This window comes from Taudactylus pleione, unplaced genomic scaffold (assembly GCF_031769625.1).
Source record: "Taudactylus pleione unplaced genomic scaffold, aTauple2 ptg000093l, whole genome shotgun sequence".
Classification (NCBI taxonomy): Eukaryota; Metazoa; Chordata; class Amphibia; order Anura; family Myobatrachidae; genus Taudactylus; species Taudactylus pleione.
Window position 1 is genome coordinate 21,002,859 of NW_028284495.1, and position 22,199 is coordinate 21,025,057.

The window sequence follows — 22,199 nt, forward strand, 5'->3', positions numbered from 1 at the left end:
TACGCAGATGCCTGCACGGTCGCCGAGTGTCAATTCACTCGGTAATGCAATTACTGGGCTCCATGGTGTCAACATTCGACATGGTGGAGTATGCCCAGTTTCATTCCCAGCCTTTACAGACCCTGATTCTCTCCAGGTGGGATGGATCTTCAAATCGGATAAGGACACAATCGATAGTGCTCTCTCTGGAGGTGCATCTGTCCCTGACTTCGTGGCTTCAGACAGGTCACCTCACCAAGAGGTACCCCTTTTGGATTCCAGACTGGGTCCTTCTGATGACGAACGCCAGTCTCCGGGGTTGGGGCGCAGTGAAAAGTGTCCACTCATTTCAGGGACATTGGACAATAGCGGAATCTGCTCTTCCAATCAACATATTGGAACTTCGGGCAGTATTCAGGGCTCTTCAGCAAGCAAGGCTCATACTTCACGAACAGTCGGTGCAAGTCCAGTCAGATAACGCCACCATGGTGGCTTACATAAGCCGCCAAGGAGGAACTGGAAGTCAGGCGGCACTGTTAGAGGTGTCCCGAAATTCTAACATGGGCGGAAAGCAAACTCCCAGCCATCTTGGCAGTGTTCATTCCAGGAGTGCTATACTGGGAAGTGGACTTCCTCAGCCGTCACGACGTGTATCCCGGGGAATGGTCTCTTCAACCAGAAGTGTTTCAGCTCCTAGTAGACAGGTGGGGCCTTCCCAAAATAGCCCTCATGGCCTCCCAACACAACCGGAAGCTCCCAGTGTATGGGTCCAGCACAAGAGAAGCCGAAGCTCTTCTTGTAGACGCTCTGTCAGTCAAGTGGACCTTCCAGTTTTCATACCTGTTTCCTCTGTTCTCCCTGCTTCCTCGGGTCCTTTGGAAATTCAAAGAGGATGGTGGCATGATCATGCTGGTACTCAGATCGACAAAGTCTCTCCATCGACACTCCGTGGCTGTTGCCTCAACGTCTAGACCTGTTATCTCAAGGTCCTTGCCTTTGTCCAGACCTGGGTCATCTGTCTTTGATGGCGTGGCTCTTGAGACATCCCTCCTTCCGGCTCGGTGGTTAACACCATGCTCAGAGCTCGAAAACTGGCTTCTGCCAGAATTTACCACAGGGTGTGGCATACCTACTTTGATTGGTGTCGTCCTAAGGGGTACGATCCCCAGGTGTTTCGCATATCTAGGGTCCTGGCTTTCCTGCAGGCGGGCTTAGATTTAGGGCTCCGCCTTGCCTCACTGAAGTTGCTTGTTTCGGCCCTATCAATGTGGTTTCAGCGTAGGATTGCTCCTCTTCCTGATGTCTGCACCTTTATTCAAGGTGTTCTTCATATTCAGCCTCCCTTTATCCCTCCAGTGGCTCCTTGGGATTTGGCTGTGGTCCTTAGGGCTCTACAAGGACCTCCATTTGAACCCCTGGGCTCCATGGATTTCAAATGGCTTACTGCTAAGACTGTGTTTCTTCTGGCCATTGCTTCGGCCAGAAGGGTGTCAGATTTGGGGGCTCTCTCCTGTCGACCCCCTTTTCTGATTTTTCACCGGGAAAGGGCGGTACTTTGGACTCACCCTGGCTTCCTTCCTAAAGTGGTGTCTAGTTTCCACATTAATGAGGAAATCATAGTGCTGGCCTTTAACTCTCCAGACCTTTCGGCAGGTGAGGCCTCATTGGATGTGGTACGTGCTCTGAGGATTTATGTGGACCGTACCAGTTCCCTTCGGAAGTCAGACTCCTTGTTTGTCCTTTATGGTTTCCACAAGAAGGGTTGGCCTGCCAATAAACAAACTTTGGCAAGGTTAATTCGCATGGCCATCTCTGAGGCTTACACTCATGAGGGCCTTACAGTACCACCCTCTTTTATTGCTCATTCTACAAGGTCTGTCGGTCCTTCGTGGGCAGCTCACTGTGGCGCCTCGGCTGCGCAGCTTCGCAAGGCGGCCACGTGGTCTCGGGCCATACCTTTGTGAGGTATTATGCATTTGCCTCTCAGGATGCTTCCTTCAGGTGGCTGATTCTCCTTCCTGCACAGGAGCGTCCCTGCCCTTGAAGGGACTGCTTTGGGACATCCCCAAGGTATCCTATGGATACCCTATGGACCCTGAAGTAGAAAATAAGAGATATGGTAAGAACTGCGCTCTCTATTTCTACGAAGTCCATATGGTTCCACAGGACTCCCACCTGTGCTGCAGTTGGGCTGTGTTCTGGTCACCGATTTTCCGTCTCCTTTCTTGGGAGTATGTGAATCTTGTGTGTTCCAGACTTTCTTCTCTCTCTTTTTCTCCTCCTATGGCTTGTTATGTAACTAAAGGTGCCTTGGCCTGGGGGCGGGGTATAGGAGAGGTACCCCAGTGCATCCTGGGAGCTGCAAATTTGACTCCGCCATAGCCTATACCCCCACGGTATCCTGCGGATCCCTATGGACTTTGTAGAAATAGAGATAACAAGGGTAAGTTCTTACCATATCTCTTATTATACATTATGGGTCTTATTCATCAAGCTCAAAATCCAAAGTGTAAACTGTGCTAATGAGCTTTTGAGACCATGCCAGTGGATATAGCTAAATGGCCAGAACTATGCTGTCGACAGTCAAAATGCCAACAACATAATGCCAATTGCAGAATGCCAACACTGTAGTTATGTTATTTAAAGGATTTTTACTGTGCCCAAAAATATAAACCACACATAACTTTACCAGAACAAAGTAACGTTAATTACGAAGTAACTGACGTCCCCCAATGGTTAGATCCAGAACGAGGTGCTGTAAAGGACCGCTGATGTTACAAACATGTGACCCGCGGCAAAAGGGGCTGGAGCAAGTTCAGAACGGGGGTCAAAAGTGTCCGCTCGCAACGCTTCGGGCATGGTGGCTTGCTACGCTCCATTGGTCCATTCTCCAACTTGGATCTAGCAACAATGGTCCCACAATCCCATAATAACCTTTCTGGGACATGAGGGGCCCGGCGGAGATCACCCAGAGACTCGACTGCCGCTATCACACGACGACAATTATAAATAATTGCTGCGACCATGTGGTAAACACACCCACATGTGATGACTAGAGAAACAGGCTCAGGAACAGCCCATAGTCTTCTGTAAAATGTCACCAGGACATTACACTACTATAGCCTATTGCATAGCGGACATTTTCCCTAAGACCGAAGTCATTTATCTCTGTAAGGTGCTGCCTAAGGAGACAAATAGTCGCATTCCTTTCACTATGCGATTCACTCTTGTTTCTCTTCTCTTTGGAGTAGTCCATAGTACAGGAAATACGGAGTGGGGAGCTCTGTTATGCCTCCAGCAGCAGTTACTCCTCTGTATCACACACACCTCCTACTGCTAACGCTGCTCAGTGCTATAAGACTACACGCTGCAGTGCGATAACCCGCTGATAAATCCCGTGCGGCTGTTATACTGCTGTCGTGCTATTAATACAGGACCGCTACGTACGTATGATAAGCCCCCTTGTGCCGGGCTGTACCAAGTGTGTGCGCGTCGCAGCTGGCAGCACACACTGATTACGGGAATTCCTCACACGTCGCTAGGGGGGTGCGCAGATCGGGTAATGAGAATAGCGGCTGTACGGGGCAATAATACGCAGCCCGTGTGATTATATCCGGGAGCAGGTCAGCGAGCAGCGCGTGTGTAGGGCGCTGACACTGTGTCTGGACCCTGTAGTTTCGGCGGGTAAGGCACGGCCGCTGGATCCCCCTCTGACATAGCAGCTGTTGGTCTGTTCCGTGCTCTGGCTGCGCGCGGGGAAGCTCCTGTGTTCTGTTCCGGCCGCTCCGTCCCCATCTGTAGCAGCAGCAGCCAGCGAGGTCTCCGGGTCCCGTCACCAGCTCCGTCTTCCTACCGCCTCCCAGCGACATGTCCGTGGCCTTCGCAGCTCCTCGGCAGCGGGGGAAGGGCGAGATCACCCCCGCCGCCATACAGAAGGTAACACAAAGGGAACGCCACATGCAGGGATCGGGGGCTACTGACCTCCACTCAGCTGCGGGGCCACCGCCTCCTGTCCTTACTTCGCCGAGCTGTTCTCTACTCATACCAATAGTAGAGGGACCAGCGTGTGTGTTACTTTAGCCTAGGCTGACTGTTTCGGCGCCTGTGTGAGGTTTTTTTTTTCTTGGGGGGGGGGGGGAATTAAGATATGGGTGACCACTGACCTAGGGGAGGCTGTGGGTGACCACTGACCTAGGGGAGGCTATGGGTGACCACTGACCTAGGGGAGGCTGTGGGTGACCACTGACCTAGGGGAGGCTGTGGGTGACCACTGACCTAGGGGAGGCTGTGGGTGACCACTGACCTAGGGGAGGCTGTGGGTGACCACTGACCTAGGGGAGGCTGTGGGTGACCACTGACCTAGGGGAGGCTGTGGGTGACCACTGACCTAGGGGAGGCTGTGGGTGACCACTGACCTAGGGGAGGCTGTGGGTGACCACTGACCTAGGGGAGGCTGTGGGTGACCACTGACCTAGGGGAGGCTGTGGGTGCTGCGTTAGCGCACTCTGCATGAAACGGATGCGTGCCTCATTGTCCTATCAGTGAGTGGCTTGTCATCCTTCCTCCACATACTCCCTCATTTATCACGCTTCTCCATTGACCGCCACCTTGCCTCATCTCTAGTGACCTCTCACCCCTGCAACCAAGACTTCTGCTGTGCTGTCCGTCTGCTTTGGAACTCACTACCTCACCCTGTTAAGCTGGGTACACACTAGATGATTTTTTGAACGATTTGCCCTATTCCGATGGATCGGAACAACAAAACGTTCAAATCGTTTAGTGTGTATGGACTATGCGTGCTCCCAGGGCATTTTCCGTCTCATCTTCAGGTCAGCATACATGCAGCTCAATTTGAGGATGTGACTGATGACCCCATGCGGCTGGGGCCGACATAATGGGCAATGGATGGTCTAATGTGTACTGGCTGCTCGATATGTCAGCTTGCTTGGGAGGGTTGTTAGTCGGATCACTGGGTACACCTATCATTTAATGTGTACCCAGCTTTAGATTCTTTCACTATCCACACTCTGATTTCATACCTCAATTTCTCCATGAAAGTTTCACCCCACATAACTCAGTATTCCACCCTTGACCTCCCACCTTACTCTTTCCTACTGTTGCCAACCCTGAAATGAAAAACCAGCCCAAACCAATCCAGAAAGAGCTCCCTCAATAAGAGAATATATATATATATGTGTGTGTGTAATTTGATGGGTGAAGTAAAAACATTGTGTACATATCTAGCGTTCCCGCTAGGCTGTTTTAGCGGAGGGCAAAAAGCACCCTGCCCTAACAGCCTGCGGGAGCCGTTCTCACCGGCGGGACGCAGTGTCCCGCGGGTGGACAAACATGCGGTGACCCGGTCACCGCCGGAGAATAGACGCCGGGTGCACGCGCCCGGCATCTATTCTCCCTTTCTGCAGCGCTTGGGGGCTGCCCGGCATGTCCGTAAGCGCCGGGCACGCCCCCAAGTATGATGAAAAGGGGATGTGTCTTATAGACACGCCCCCTTTTCGTGCCGCCGGAGCTAGAGGGAACACTACATATCGAAACAAAAGTACACATATTGACTATTAATGTATATATGTAATAGCTCGCACACAGATATGTAACATGCTTACCTTATTAGTGGTATCGGGCTACTCAGTGTAATTTCAGGTGCTGCTGCTAGATCAATTGATGGCTGGATAGGTTTCTTCTAGTTCTACAATTCATGTGGTAGACGTTGTGTACAAACTTCTGTGACCTTGTGAACCAGTCACAGCTCCTGAGGATTCACTGCAGGGTGTCTGGTCTTCGTGTTTGTGAGGATCTGTGTTGAATGTATAACTCGCTAACCAACTCAGTTGGTTGGCGCTAGTGGCCACCCTAACTAAAAAAAAAAAAAAAAAAATGCCCATAAACAAAACCCGTGTCCATCAAACAAAAATAACAAGCCCAATTCCGCTTGTTATAAGTGGAATTGGCAACATTGCGCTTTCCCAGTTCACCCTCCTGTTTACCCCCTCCCTCTAGACTAGGGGTGGGCAATAAGTGCCCCCCCAGATGTTGTAAAACTACACATCCCAAGCATGCCCTGCCACAGTTTTGCTATTTGGCCATGCTAAAAATGTTGCAATGCTTGCTGGGATTTGTAGCTCAACAGCTGGAGGGCTTATTGCCCACCCCTGCTCTAGAAAGTAAGCTCTCGAGGGCAAGGCTCTCTTCCCTTGTTCTCCCCTCCTAGCCTTATCCCTGTCCCCATTGCTCCTGTTCTCCTGACTTCCTTCCACCACGAGCCACTCTGATTCTGTCATCCCATTTCTTATGCACAGAATTGGTGAATACTAATTTACATTCTGCTCCTCCCCCTACACACTTTATTACTTGCTTTTACTAGCCATAATGAGTCTCTCCTCCTTGTGTTCGATTGTATCATTTTGTAAATAGTTATTGTATGTATTGATGTATAATTGTATTGTTAATCTTTCTGCGGTGCTATGGACCTCTTATGGCACAAACTAAATAAAATTTCATAATTCCGGTGCGCGTCTGTGTTGACCAACTTGTGAGCGGAGCCGGTGTGCGTGCATTTGTCATCCTTCCTGTGAGCGGGGCTGGTGCGTTTTTTTCAGTTTAGTTTTATTGCAGAAAATCTACCAGTTGGGATACCACACTGCACACACTTTACATTTCTGTCAACAAAGTGCTACTTACAGACTGCTAAAACCATGCATTCATTTGCCAATTAACTTTTCACAGCAGTTAAGCAGCAGCCCATCATGCACACTCCCATCCATCATCTCTCTTATTCTTTGGCAGGCACTGGGTGGGAGAGGGGGATGCTGCAGTGCTGGTTTGCAGTGCAGGGTTTGCCGAGGGGGTAGCTGACATTCTTTTTCCGGCGATGCCTCAGAGCAGTGTGCTGCACTGTGACATGGCCAATAAGTTGCACTGCACTGACATTTGTATGAAATGTTAGCGCGACTTTCCACCATATCAAAGCCGGGTTAAGTGTCCATGGATAATCAATTGAATGCATCGCGTCTGGCACTTAACACAGGAGATGCACCTTACCCCAACTAATGCCTGGGACTTAGGGGTCTATGTACTAATAATCGCTGACCAGCCGCGATTATCTGTCCATATCGCCGGGGATATCTTCATTTTTAATAAAAATATCCCTGCCATGTACAATGGGGAACTCGCAGGGACAGCGGTTACAGCAACCACTGCCCCTGCGAGTTCCCCATTGTAGTTAGCGGGAATACATCCCCGGCAAATTGTTGAAGTCTTCCACAGAGGTGTGTGACTTCTCCGGAGGAAACTGACACTGCTCACACGCACAGTGTTGGACTCAGGAGCCAGCCAGGGGCTGCAAGAGAAATCAAAAGATCTCTCTTGCTCCATAGGCTTACAGTAGTTTACGCCATGTGAATATGGTGTAAACTACCAGGGCTTAACTCCGAAAACCTTTGCTTTTTGGAGTTTAATACATATTGGTCAGACCATAGTCCTCATTGATGATAATGGGGACTGCCACCTGAAGTGCTAATTAGCACTTTGCTGGAGTTTTCTGTGAAATCTCCTGCATTGTGCTATTAGTTCATAACTACAATACATAAAATTATGCAGAAATTGCAGTCTCTGCATAGCTTGATACATAGGCACCTTAGTCACAGTAAGCTGCATCTCATGAGTGCCGGAATGTGAACACCCACAACTTGCCCCAAGGCACTAGTTAACGCGGATTTCTGCTCATACTTTCAGGAGGGTGTGAGCAGAAATTGTTGCGGCGTGAGTAATTGTATTGCTCGCCTGCTGCTCCGGCCACTTAACCTTGAAGCTACACCTTTGTGGTGCTTATTGAATCACCCCCAATACATCTTATGTGGAAGTTTCACTATAAATATCTAGTGTTCACTCTAGATCCGATGCTGGGCAGGGTGCTGGACCTAGAGAAAGGGCACTCTTGCGTGGTCACTAGAAAAGGGGTGTGTTTAAGATGCGCTCCTTTTCATCACTCTTGGGCGTACGCGGCACTTACGGACATGCCGGGCTGCCCCCAAGCGTTTCTGTGACCGCTGCATCGCAATTTTTCCCACCCACGGGTCACTGCGGTCGCGAGTGGGGACTGCACACGACAGGCTGTTTCAGCGGGGCGCCGGCAAGGGGGGCAGGGCGCATTCTGTTCTTTTGAAATCAGGGGCGGCGCCACGCTAAAACAGTCTAGCGGCAATGCTAAATATCTTTATTTAGTTTTGTAGTCCGTTCATTTTCAGAACACCTCTGTGTGTTGGGCAAACTCTCCACAGGGCTCTACAAACCTTAGTTGCCATGGTGCCTAACACTTGGGAAACTTGTGTAAATTGGTATATTGTTTAGTGCTGCTGTGTAATGCTGCTAATGTAAGAGAAGGTTTTGTATTGTGATCAGGCTTGGTACATGCGCTAGTAGTTGGGGAAACTGATGTATGAGCAGTAAATACATAGCCAGTGTTTGCACTTACGTGCTACAGTGTCTCTTAAGCTGGCCACACACTAGACCAATTTACATCCAACCAGCCAACTTGTTGATTGGTTAGAAAGAAAATCTGGTAACGTATGGGAGTAATTGATGATCAGCAATTGCTCCTAAATGCCAGAAAACAGATGAAATTGGTCGTCAGACAAGTTTGTTAAATGTTTGAGCTAAATAATTTGTTCAAACAGTTTTTGTTCATTTTCTGGCGTTTGGGAGCAAATTGCTGATTGTCATTTGGTTTCATTCCTTACCAGATTTTCATTCCAACCAATCAAAAAGTTGGCTGGTTGGATGTAAGTTGGTCTAGTGTGTGTGGCCAGCTTTACTCAATGGTTGCAGATGCACATTGGGTGATCGGAGTGATAGCAGTACGGTTGATGGCACAAATTTCACAGATGAGCCTTTGGCCCTTAAGGGGATTTTACATTAAACCATAAATTTGTAATGCGACCAGAAAACGGTGAACTAGAACACCACCAATTTTTTAAATGACCCACTTAAGTATGAACTTGATGTGATTACTGCATTAGAGCTGTGTGGAGGATTTAATTTTAGGATTGTAGGTTACTGTGGGAGGGTTAATGTTTGCGGGGATTACTTATGGAGTAACAAGAGTTTATGACTATAGAATTGAAGAGTGTAATTGTAATACCTCTTTTACATTAAATGCCTGGGTCTATGAACATGAGTTTCAAGCTGTGTCACAGCAGCTTTCAACTCTTTTACACCGCAGGCTGGACTTGGGTTGTTGCCCAAGCTTTTCCTCTGCTGATAATTTGATATGACATTATCTCCAAGTGCTGGTGAGCAATAGGTGTTAATGGAACCCGGGTCGTATGATCTGTGTCACCCGTTCACACTGCAGGGTTACATGAGTCATTCCCGTGTTCAACCCTGCTCGCTACCCAGGTTGGATTGTTGGATCACTCGACCCAGGAATCCAACCCTGGCCCCTTTTTCACTGAGCCGCCCCTGGGTTGACATGGCAATAACCTGGGTTATTTGGCCAGTGTAAAAGGGATAGAAGAGGGAGAGGTGACGTGTGTAAATTGGGTGGCTATGTGTAAGGTGCTCTATTTATTGGAAGGTGTCATATTTAGTCTTCATTCTAGCACCCTGCACCTGTCACACCCTGTTAAGTTCCCTTATCCAGCCTGGGGTGTTTCGCTCTGCTCTGTTGCGTTTAGCACACTCAGCGTATGCAACAAACTGCTGAAATACAGCAGTTTGTGTGCTAGAAGCACCAGAGCATAGAGTGACACCCCAGGCAGGGAAGAGGAACTGCACGGATTTTAACAAGTGCAGGGTGCTAGAATGAACACTAATTGGTGTCTTACATCTCGCTGCACGCTTAGATCAGGGGTTTACACATTTTTCAGTGATCACACTGAGCGAAGAAAATTGTGGCTACCAGAGACCCCTCATTTAAAAAATGTGGGTCCTACTCCAGTTTCTGGGTCCCATCTAATATTATGGGTTGGGGTAGCAGTTGGGAAAGTGCTGGGGGGCAGGTAGCAGTTGGGATAGAGCTAGGGGTATAGACAGGGAGAAGTTAGGGTAGGACTGGGGGTAAAGAGGAGTAAGGGCGTGCCCGGCCAAACGGATGCGTTCCAGTCGGAACACTTGCCGTTTGGGGGCGGCCCCACTGACATCATTGATGATGTCAGTGGGGAACTTCCTGCTCAAACAGTAGGAAGTTCCCTGGGGCTTACGAGTGCCCAGACCCAACCTTAGGGTCTGGTCGTAAGCCCCGATGGTCGCGATGGTGATGACCATCGCGACCATCACCCTGATTGCAAGCTAAGCTGTGGGTGGTAACCCACAGCTTATCTTGTGACCTGGAGGCAGCACTTCAAAACAAGAAGTGCCCGTCCTCATTCAGAGTGAGCGATCGCTTCTTGCGATCGACTCTGAATGAGGGCTTCTGTGTGGAAAGGCAATCACACATCATCACTTTTTTTATTTAAAATGTAGAATGTACTTCTCTTTGTTTTGTACGCAGTTTTTTAGTAACTTGTTATTGTCTACTGGTATTCAAACTCAAGATAAATTACTGATCGATACTGCTTAAAGGAAATATCCAGCAACAAAGTGTTACTCGCTACCTTGCCTCAACAAGCAGAACTGTGGCAGACTGTTAAACGTCATTTGTACTAACCACCTTCCAGTAATGCAACACTTCCTCTCCCCATGCTAGTGTTGTGGAAGACGTGAAAAACAAGCACTGCACGGTTAATTTATAACACAGGGGCTAATGTGATAGAGGTATATGCCTTCTAGACTATTATAACTGCACACTGTTTTAACTTCGATTATCAAAGGGGGATAAAAAAAAAGCAATTTTAGTCTTATACTGTGTACGAAGCAAGCATATTGTGCACGGGAGCTGATCACCCTGTATCTATGAGATTGCTCCTATTTATCCTTCTATCCCTGATGCATGATCTGTAGATTATAGTATGTATGATCTGTGGTTTGTAAGGAGGAAGGTAGTAATTTTGGATATCAGGGGAAAGTCCCTTGGTTGCACATCCTGTCCACAGTGCATGAAATGAATACACTACAGTTCTGCAGCGATCTGAGCAGATATGCAGCAGCAGTGGTGAGTGCTGCGAGCTCTGGATGTCCCTGCGTGGTAAAATGTAGTTGTCAGGATTAAAATCTTTCACTATGGAGACCGATGTCTGTGGAGGCTCTGCCTCAATTGTAAAAAAATAAAATGACAACCCGCATGAATACAAGAGCGATATAAGCTCTTTCAGGTGTGTTGCTCATCGCGGGAACTATATAATTGAATTGGTTTTGGAACCTTAAGGGGCTCATACATCTGCTGGGCAATTACCCGACTGGACCGGAAATGCCACAGCCATCAAGGAACGCCGGTCCGACAGAGCATCTGAAATTCTTCATTCGAATAATTCCCGATTTGCTGATCCCAATCATATTTTGGTGATCGGGGAATTGGCCCAATCCTTCAATGTATGGGGGCTTTTAGTCGAGGTAAAACAATGTGCGAGGTAATTTATTTTAATCCCCCCCCCCCCCCCCCTTAGAGTGTGTGTGTAAGAATTTTTGGTTACAATGTTTGTGCTTCTTTTACAGATGTTGGATGAAAATAACCATCTCATTCAGTGTATTATGGATTATCAAAACAAAGGAAAGACATCTGAATGTTCTCAGTAAGTAGTAATCCATATGTATAGGCATATGCTTTTTAATTTTTTTAATGAGTACTTGAGTAAAGTTCTATTACACTGCAGTCCTGTACAATCTGAGGAAATACTGGCAGAAAAGGGTGCTGGTGCTGTAGAGTGAGTGGCAGAAAGAAGTCTGAGTTTTTAGTGTACAAAAGATCTGTCAGATAAGACATCTACATAATATTATCATTTATATGGCGCCACAGGTGTTCCGCACCGCCTTACAAAGTACATAAACAAATAAGTTGACCAGTGACTTACAGTACAATACAATACAGGACAAGGAACATGGATAATATACATTGCTACATTAGCGACCATAACACCCAGATAAGCAATAGAGCAAAGCAGCCAAGTGTTTTGGTGCCCTAGTGGGCACTAAGAAGTAGAGAAGGAGAAGCACAAGAGGGGAGAGAGCCCTGCTCGTAAGAGCTTACATTCTAAAGGGGAGGAGCAGACAAACAGTTGTGACACAGATGGAGTAGGCGGGGAGGAAGGAGTATGTAGCAGCAAGTTAAGATGAGAGCTGGAAGGATTTGATGAAGTAGTGGGTCTTAAGAGCTGTTTGAAGGATTGTAGAGAGGTGGAGAGTCTGATGGGAGAGGGGGAGAGTTACAAAGGTGGGGAGCAGCGCATGCAAAATCTTGGAGGCGGGAGTGAGAGGATGTAATCAAATAGCATGAGAGGCGGCGTGCATTTGTTGAACGAAGAGGGCGGACAGGAGAGTGAAGGGAGATGAGGTCCGAGATGTAAATGGGAGAGGAATGGGTGAGGGCTTTTTAAGTGAGTGTGAGAACCTAGAAATGGGTTCTGAAAGGGAAGGGGAGCCAGTGGAGAGCTTGTAGGAGAGGGAAGGCAGATACACAGCATTTGGAGAGGAAGATGAGCTGAGCAGCATTGAGGACAGACTGGAGAGGAGAGATATGAGAGTTGGGGAGGCCAGATAGGAGGAGGTTACAGTAGTCCAATCTGGAGATGACCAATGAGTCTGAGGTTTTTAGTGGCATCCTGGATGAGAGAGGGTCTAATCTTGGAAATATTTTTAAGATGAAAACGACAGGACTGCGAAAGATTCTGAATATGTGGTTTGAAGGAGTCCAGGATAACTCCAAGACAGTGCACTTTGGGGCTAGAGGAGATAGTTGTGCCATCAATTGATAAAGAAATGGTGATAAGTGCGGTTATTTTGGGTGGTGGGAAAATTATCAGCTCAGTCTTAGACATATTAAATTTAGAAATCGCTGGGACATCCAGGAAGAGCTAGCAGAGAGACAGTTGGAGATACGAGTGAGGAGAGAGGGGGAGAGGTAGATCTGAGTTTCATCAGCATAGAGATTATATTGGAGGTCAAAAGAGCTGATGAGTTCACCTAGTGAGGACGTATAGGGCCATATTCATTTAGCCTGCGAAAAGTCGGAATCAGCGATTAAATTATCGCTGATGACGTCATTTTTGCATGTTTCAATTCTGCCCGTATTCAATTTCAAAGACTTTTCACAGGTTCAAAAAGTCTTTGGAAAAAAACGGGAATAACTTTTCACCACTGAAATAGGTGGCGAAAAAAAGTACAGAATTGGGGTTTAGGGGTGCAGGCTTAAAAAAAAAAAAAAAATAGCCTGCACTCCTGGGAATGTCATTTAAAAAAATTAACTATCAAAAAAAGTAAAAAAAAAGAAAATTAAATTTTGATGTTTAAAAAAAAACCACTTTTTTAAATAAAATTAATTCGGGGGGAGGGGGGGCAAGTATGCGGCAGGTGTTAAAAAAAAAAATGCGGGTGGTAGCGGAAGGTGCATTTTCCAAATGCACTTTAGGGACTTAAAAATATGCTTACCCCCATTTTCATGTACCCCAACTTTGTGGTTTTTTTTTTTTTTTTTTGGAAAAAAAAACTATTCCTAAGTGCTATTCTTCACCACTTCTTCATAGCCGCAAATATGCACCTGCCACAGCTATTACAAACCCCAACTACCTTCAGCACGCAAAAATGGGGGTACCCATAGTGATCCCCCATGTCTGGATATCTTTAGGGGGGTCCCAGGCACATTTCCCGAAAATTCCCATTTTTTTTTTTTTCTTTTTGTATTTTTTGTAAATCCAATTTCGCTGGGTCCCGTTTTCGCTCCTTTGAAATTGAATACGGGGATAAGCGGGCGCGCGTCCGATACTTTATCCCCACTCTAACCTCCGATGTGGAGCGAAAAGTCCAGCATGGACTTTTCGCTCCCTAATTGAATACGGTCCATAGAGTGAGAATAGGAGAGGTCCAATAACAGAACCTGGGGAACACCTACTGTAAGAGGCTGTGGGGTGGAGGGGGGAAGAGGAGTCATGAGAGGAGACAGAAGGAATTGCTCAGAGAGGTAAGATGATAGCCAGGAGAGGGCATTGTCACGTAGACCAAAGGAGTGAAAGATTTGCAGAAGGAGAGGGTAGTCCACAGTGTCAAAAGCAGCAGAAAGGTCAAGGAAAATAAGCAGAGAGTAGTGGCCCTTGGATTTAGCAGCAAGGAGGTTGTTGCTGACTTTTGTGAGGGCAGTTTCAGTGGAGTGGAGAGAACGGAAGCCAGACTGAAAAGGGTCAAGAAGGGAGTGGGAGGAAAGAAAGGTGTTAAGGCGTTTGTAAACAACACGCTTAAGTTCAAGGAGCTTTGAGGCAAAAGGGAGGAAATACATGGGACGGTAGTTGGAGAGAGTGTTAGGATCAAGGGTAGGTTTTTTAAGACTTGGGGGAGACAAGGGCGTGTTTGAATGCAGAAGGGACAGTGCCTGTTAGGGAGAGATTAAGGAGGTGGGCAAGATGGGAGCAGGCAGAAGGATAGCGGAAGCGGAGGAGACGTGAAGGAATTGGGGTCAAGGGGGGAGGTGGAAGGACTGGATGAGGGACATGACTTCCTTTCCAGATACAGGGGAGAAAGATATCAGTCTGTAAAATTGATGGGGAGGTGTGATCTGGGAAAGGAGGAGGTGGAGAGCTGGGGGACTGGTGGGATATGATGTCCTGACGTATGGAGTAAATTTTAAAAGTAGGTAGCAAAGTCAAGGGCAGAGAGCGAGGAGGGGGTGGGCGGAGGAGGGAGTTGAAGGTAGTGAAGAGACGCTGGGGATTTGAGGACTGAGAGGAGATGAGGTTCTTGAAATTTGACTGTTTAGAGAGGGAAAGGGCAGCACTGTAGGATGAGAGCAAAAATCTGAAATGGAGAAAATCTGCCTTAGAGCGTGATCTTCTCCACTGCTGCTCGGCGGTTCGTGAACACTTTTGCAGGTATCTGGTGCATTTGGAATGCCAGGGTTGAGGTGTGTATCTGCGAGGGTGAATAGGCATTGTATAGGGAAGTGGCTTCTTCAGGGCAGGAGAGGAACAGGATAGGGGAGAGAAGTGAGTCAAGCTGGGAATAAAAAGAAACTGTGTCAATAGCCTCAATGTTACGCTTAGTGATAGTGGCCTTAGGAGGTAGAGGAAGGGTAGGACAGAGGGATAGGTTAAAAGAGAGAAGGTGATGGTCAGAGAGGGGGAATTGGAGTAATCAGAAATATCACAACGGTGAGTGAAGACCAGGTCAAGCAAATGCTCACTCACATGGTAGGGTGAGGATGTCCATTGGGAGACCAATTGAAGATGTGAGGGTAAGGCGTTTGGAAGCAGAGGCTTCTGTGGGGATATAAATTGGAATATTGAAGTCACCTAGGATAACTGGGAAGGTCAGAGGAGAGAAAGTGAGGGAGCCAGGAAGCAAAGTTGTCAAGGAATTTGGAGGGAGTGGCAGGGGGACCGTAAATGACAGCTACTCTCAGGTGTACTGGTTGGAAGAGGCTTATGGTATGAACTTCAAATGTAGAGAAAGTAAAGGATGGTTCAGAGGGTAGGAGTTGGTGGGAGTAACCAGGGGATAGAAGGACCCCTATATCACCACCATGGCGACCCCCAGGCCGAGGGGTGTGAGAGAAGGTGAGGCTCCCAGAGGAGAGAGCTGCGGGGGAAGTGGTGTCGGAGTGAAATCCAGGTTTCAGTAATGGCTAGGAGATGCAAGTTTTTGGAGATGAATAGGTCATGGGTGGGAACGAGTTTTACAGACTGATCTGGCTTTCCAGAGGGCAGAGGATAGAGGGACAGTGTTTATGGGAGAGATGAATGAGATTATCAGGGTTGCTGTAACGAGAAGGTGAGTTTAATTTGGGTGACCGAGATGAATGTAGTGGAGAGGGTGTGCTGGGAAGGGAAACCTGTAGGTGGTGGTCAGGAAGGGAGGTTAATACACTGTGGATGGAGGTGGGGTGGAGGAGAGATTAGCAGTGTGGGGGGGTATAGTAGGTATTGGTTCAAATCCCGACAGCGGCTGCCTGGCAAGGGTGAACATCCCGATCGTCCCTAAGGTAAGTATCGCTAATGTAATTCTACCCCCTAACTCTCCCTTAGGGGTGCCTAACACTAACCTCCCCCCCAAGTGCCTAAACCTAATCCCCTTCCCCGCTGCCTGAACCTAACCCTAAGTACGCCCAGGAGCCCCAAACAATCCCCCCCCCACGGCTGTCCGCGCCTGGCTTACCTTCGTTTAGTATGCTGGGTGTCGGTCTTCCGGCGTATGGTTAATTACAGGCATCGAGTTTTCGACGCCTATCATTAGTACCACGCCGGGATTAGAGAGTCTGGAAGCCGGCTGTCTGCATTTAGGCCGTCTGCTTCCAGACTACAGTGGGGTTGTAAGACCCAGGAGATAGGTAGAAGAGAATGAAAGTGGAGTAATGGGAGAGTAGAGAGGGAGGAAGGCAGGCAGGCAGACAGACGAGGGGAGATAAAGGAAGGAGGAGTTGGAGGAGACAAGGGGGAAATGATCAAGGTGGAAGAGGGGGCAGAGGAGAGGATTAGGTAGACACTGAGTGGAGGGGGAAGTGGAAGAACACATGATAATGGTGGGGAGGAAAATTAGATGTATGAATGTGAGAGAGTACAGGAGATAAGCAGAGAAGCAAGTAAAAGTACAGTGGAGGGAAAGGTGCCTGCACAATTATCAAACTTTATTATTGAGTAGAGGAAAAGTGGAGATTTTATGGGTAAGAAATGGAATGTTAAAGTAAACTGTATTAGATGACCAATGACAGGCTAGGCAATGAACTAAAATAAGAAGACATAATTTCTAAGAAATAAACTGAAATTGGCACAGAATACAGTATGCTATTAGGTGTTTGTGAAACCAGAGACCCAGCACAAATATTAGCGAGTAAAGTGTAAGTTCTTATAGTGCGCAAGCAGAGGCCAATAATTATAGAAGGTCTGTCCCGTCTCAATGCATGCAAGCCTGGGTGCATGCCCCAATGGCTCTCACTATTAGGGAGACCAGACAGACTTCGGAGAGGAGGAGGACAATTATGGAGGGAGTTGTGTCGAGGTTTCGGGGAGGAGTTGCAAATATGTTGTCATACTGGTAACAAAATAACATAATAGTGCATCACAAATGCAGTACTTAGCGTTCACTCTACGTCCGGTGTGGGGCAGGGCACCAGACTGCAGAGAGGATACGCGCCTGAAAAGGGGGCATGGCCACAAGTAAATGGGGCCTGTCTTAAGACTTTCCCTCTTCTCGTCACTTTTGGGGGCATGCCCGGTACTTACTGACATGCTGGGCTGCCCCTAATTCTCCCCTCTGAGAATAGATGCACGGCATCTATTCGCCGGCGGTGATCGTTGCACCACAATTTTTCCCACCCGCAGGACACTGCAGCCTGAGGCTCGGGACGTCGCCCAGCATCTTGTTTTAGCGGGGCACAGCGAAAAGGGCAGGGTGCTTTCAGCCCCTTTGAAATCGGGCAGGGCATGGCGCCCCGTTAAAACAGCCTAGCGGGAACGCTAGTACTTTGCAGTTGTACCAATAATTTTATTGTTATGTACAAGCATCACCTGAGATTACCTGAATGAGCTAGTTTATAGGCACAAGCCAGTAATGTCTGTTGATGACAACCTTGCTTCTGTGGGTCCTGGAATTAATTTATTAGTAAGGGCTACTGTGAGCCAGTGAAACCGTACTAGCAAGTAGCACCCAATTGTTTATACACCAGAATCCTGGTTCTGACCCCTTTTAGACGACTGCTCCAACCCGTGTTATTTTCGGGTAGATGCTGTTCACACTGCACACGGGTGCAGTGGTTCTCACCTGCTAGCACTTGGAGATGACATTGTTTCCAAGCGCCAGGGATCTGTCTTTCTATGCTTTGAAAGGGACCCGGGTCACCCGTTCACACTGCAGGGTTATATGGGACGTTCCTGTATTCTACACTGCTCGCTACTCTGAGTGGATTGCCGGGTCACTACTATTTCCACTGAGCCGCGACCCGGGTGTTGGCCGGAGTAAATGGGGTATTACAGACGCATTGGTGTCATTGCTAAGCTCTTTAACTGCTGTTCTTGAGCTTGGGTTTGACCTATCGTACTCTGAACACGTTTGATCTGTATCATGTTCAATCCTAAAATTCAAAGCAGAGTCAAAGGTGCAGCAAATAAAGTTTTTGGGCTCAATCCAAAAAGGAGCGAGTTTGTTTCATAAATGCATACATCGCACAAATGCCCGCACCAAAAAATGCGACCTCCAATTATAAATGCCAATTCATGTTATTTGTGCCGTGGATTATACACAAAGCGGCCTGGGAGAATTGCATAAAAAAATTAAACCATCCTGCACCCCAAAAAAGTGACAACTGAGATGGCAGGACTGTATAGAAGGCTGATAGAGGATACGGAAAGGATTGGGGGTTTTTAAACTGTCAAATGGATGCTTTTTTGCATTTTTAAATGGTCGAAAAATAATAGCAAGAAAGTGGTTTTCATCAAATTAAAGTCTCCAGCATTCATGTTCGTAAAAAATGTAAATACTTTTACCTCATCTGCAAATTTTAAAACCCCTCTCCCACCAATACACCTCACCATACCTGTCCCACATCATTTACACCCATTATTGAGCTTTTTAGAGAAAAATTCCTGAAAACTGACGACATGTTGTTGGCCGAATTATGCTATTTAAACCGCTACAAGAGTGTGATTCCTCATGAGGAGGGGTGTACCTGCGGTTTTGCACAGTTACCCAACATTTGTACCTTAAAATAAAGCTATTAACCTTCTCGGAGGACTGCGCACAAAACGCAAATTTCCTCTGAAAAATTAATGCAAGTTTGGAATTGCAAATAAGATTCACAGTGCAAGTTCGCCGTGAGAATGGCTTGCAGGACCCAACTCTCACATAATTGGATTTACCCCTCTGTCAAATTGGTAATACTATAGATTATTAAGATACGTACAGGATGTTTCACTCGCTATTGGCCCCAAAGTCTTTCTTATAACCTTTAAAGTAATTGAGGTAATTTGGTGAAATGTGACAGACATATCTTGGTCTATGAGAAACCTGAGGAAGTCATAGCAAGTGTTAAGTATTCACCATTAGCACATACATTGCACACACAGGCAGCAGCACTTTCCAGTGAATATTAATGTGGGAGGAAACAGGTGGACCAGGAGGAAACCCACACACATGGGAGAACATACAAACTCTGGGCTGGATGGGCCATGACTGTTAATTAAACTCATGACTTCAGCACTGTGAGGCATTAATGCTAATCAATAGACAATCTGTAGTTTTTCTACAGATCATGTTTTATTTCATTATGTTTCATTCAACACTTTCCTCTAATGGTTTATAGTCTGTAGAATTTGGATGGTAAATGTCAACCAACATTTTTAATTTTTTTTTTTTTTTTTTCTCTTCATAATAGGTATCAACAGATGTTGCACACAAATCTGGTTTACTTGGCTACAATTGCAGACTCCAATCAAAATATGCAACCTTTATTACCAGCAGTAAGTGGACATAAACTGCTGTTAAATTGTACAACTGGTTTTATTTTTACTAGTTAGTTACAGGTTTGTTTTCAACGGTGATGTGTGGTGATTTCACCCTCCCCAGCCACAAGCATGTGAGAGTGGGGGAAATGTTTGGTCTAACAATAAGGAGGTCCTGAGAACATGCTGATAAGTGAGTTTCACTGTGCTGTCTCTGAGGTATATTTACTAAAGTGCGGGTTTACAAATGTGGAGCTTTAGCCACAGCTACTAATAGTACCTTGTAGAAAATGATAGCTAGAATCTGCTGTGGATAACGCATACCCTTTTGTAAATCTCCACTTTAGTAAATATATCCCTCAGCGTGTTGATACTAAAGGGGCCTATCCATTACACGACTTTGAACAATCTGACCAAAACCAGGAAGTTTTGGTCGCATTGTTCACAAAGTCGTGTAATGGATAGCCGGCAAGGACCAGTGATGCGCATGCACGCTGGGTCCTTGCCGTCCCCGACTATCTACTGAACATGCCAGTCAACCTGACGACGCTTGTCAGGTTTGGCATGTTCAGAGATAGGAGGTCGGGCTCCTGCACTGAATGACGTTCAGTGCGTTCACCGCACCTCGGCGACCTGAAGGTCTGAACTCTAGACGTTTAGACTTTCAGGTCGCCTAGTGGATAGGCCCCTTAAGCTACATGCAAGTGCAAAGACAATTCCACATTGCAACATGCTTTGCTATGGGTAATGTTTAACATGTATCATATTTAAGTATTGTAACGTCTGCTCGGCAGTTTGTACGTTAATGTAGGGCTTCAGGACTGAAGATGGTACTATTCAAATAGTTTCATATATATGAAAAATAGTTTTCAGGTTTTTTTATTTTGGGAAAATTTCCATTAATTTCCAGACTCCAGTGAACACTTTTTAGAGGTTGTTTATGCCCCCTTTTATATAATTTAAGTGAATACAGTAATGTGTGGATTATTACATTCCTTTCATCTGTTTAGTGTTATAGGTGCCCCAGAGTAGGAGCAATATTTTCATTGTATACTAGAAGTTGAGATGACCATCTTACAGTTGCTGGTGGTAGTGCTGCCCTTGCAGAATTCATTGTTCACGTCCATTAGCTTAGCCTGCCATTGGCCATTTCCCATTTGCTGTGACCAATTAGACCAGCAGTCCAATACTCAATGTTAAGAAACTACTACCAATCGTGGCTTGTTGGGCATTACTATTTTCTGCTATAACTCTGAGGACTCCTGAGGCTCTGCTGCCACCCTAGGTTATGGTAACTGTCGCACTGAGTGAATAGACGTTGATATCCTGGTGCCAGCACCTACTGTGGATCCCTATAAGAGCAATACTTGGTGCTGCAAATACATACTATGTAGTGATTCTGTTAGTAACCATATTTAAATCATATTCTAGTTCATTGGAGATCCACAGTCCATTGCCGGGGACATTAAGAACTCACAACATACAGTGCCTTGCAAAAGTATTCACCCCCTTGGCTTTTTACCTTTTTTGCTACATTACAACCTGTAATTTATTTATATTTTTAATCTGAATTTTATGTGATGGATCTGCACAAAATAGTCTAATTTGGTGAAATGAGAAAAATATATGTAAAAAAAGAATCTTTAGAAATTTAATTCTGAAAATTGGCATGTGCATATGTAATCAACCCCTTTGCTATGAAGCCCCTCAAAAGTTCTGGTGCAACCAATTACCTTCACAGGTCACTTAATTAGTGAAATTAAGGCCACCTGTGTGAAATCAAAGTGTCACATGATCTGTCGGTATAAACACACCTTTTCTGAAAGGCCCCAGAGGCTGCAACGCCACTAAGCAAGAGGCATCACACCATGAAGACCAAGGAGCTTTCCAAACAAGTCAGGGACAAAGTCAAGAAGTACAATTCTGGGTTGGGTTCTAAAAAATAAATGAATAAATATCCAAATCTTTGAGCCCCCAGAGCACCATCAAATCAATCATCAACAAATGGAAAGAACATGGTACCACAACAAACCTGACAAAGAGAGGGCCGCCCACCAAAACTCACAAACCAGGCAAGGAGAGCATTAATCAGAGAGGCAGCACAGAGACCAAAGGTAACCCTGAAGGAGCTGCAGAGTTCCATAGCAGAGACTGGTGTATCTGTGCATGTGACTGCAATAAGTCGTACACTCCATAGAGCTGGGCTTCATGGAACAGTGGCCAGAAAAAAGCCATTACTTAGTGATAATAATAAGAAGACACAATTTGAGTTTGCCAAAGACTCCCCAAATGTATGTAGAAATGTGCTCTGGTCAGATGAGACTAAAATTTAACTTTTCGGCCACCAAGGCACAAACCCATCACCCCAAGAACACCATCACCACAGTGAAACATGGTGGTGGCAGCATCATGCTGTGGGGATGTTTTTCAGCAGCAGGGACTGGAAAACTGATTTGAGTCGAGGGAAAGATGGATGGTGCTAAATACAGGGATATTCTTGAGCAAAACCGGTTTGTTTGCCTGTGATTTGAGACTGGGACGGAGGTTCACCTTCCAGCAGGACAATGACCCGAAGCATACTGCTAAAGCAACACTCGAGTGGTTTAAGGGGAAACATTTAAATGTGTTGGAATGGCCTAGTCAAAGCCCAGATCTCAATCCAATTGAGAATCTGTGGTCAGACTTGAAGATAGCTGT

General features: G+C 46.5%; 1 protein-coding gene across 3 annotated transcripts in view; it reads left to right on the forward strand.

Annotated features, from left to right (window-relative positions):
* Positions 1-3,264: 3,264 nt before the first annotated feature.
* SS18 (SS18 subunit of BAF chromatin remodeling complex) overlaps positions 3,265-22,199 on the forward strand; it is a 47,597-nt gene continuing 28,662 nt past the window's right edge. Inside the window, exons 1-3 of one of the 3 annotated variants that reach the window (XR_015878206.1) lie at positions 3,265-3,915; positions 11,584-11,660; positions 19,436-19,520. Coding sequence is in view for 2 of the 3 variants with exons in the window: in XM_088469588.1 (XP_088325714.1) it covers positions 3,847-3,915; positions 11,584-11,660; positions 19,436-19,520 (231 nt within the window). In the remaining variant the exon portion in view is untranslated. The remainder of the gene's footprint in view (positions 3,916-11,583; positions 11,661-19,435; positions 19,521-22,199) is intronic. The other 2 variants (XM_088469588.1, XM_088469589.1) reach the window with 2 other exon arrangements.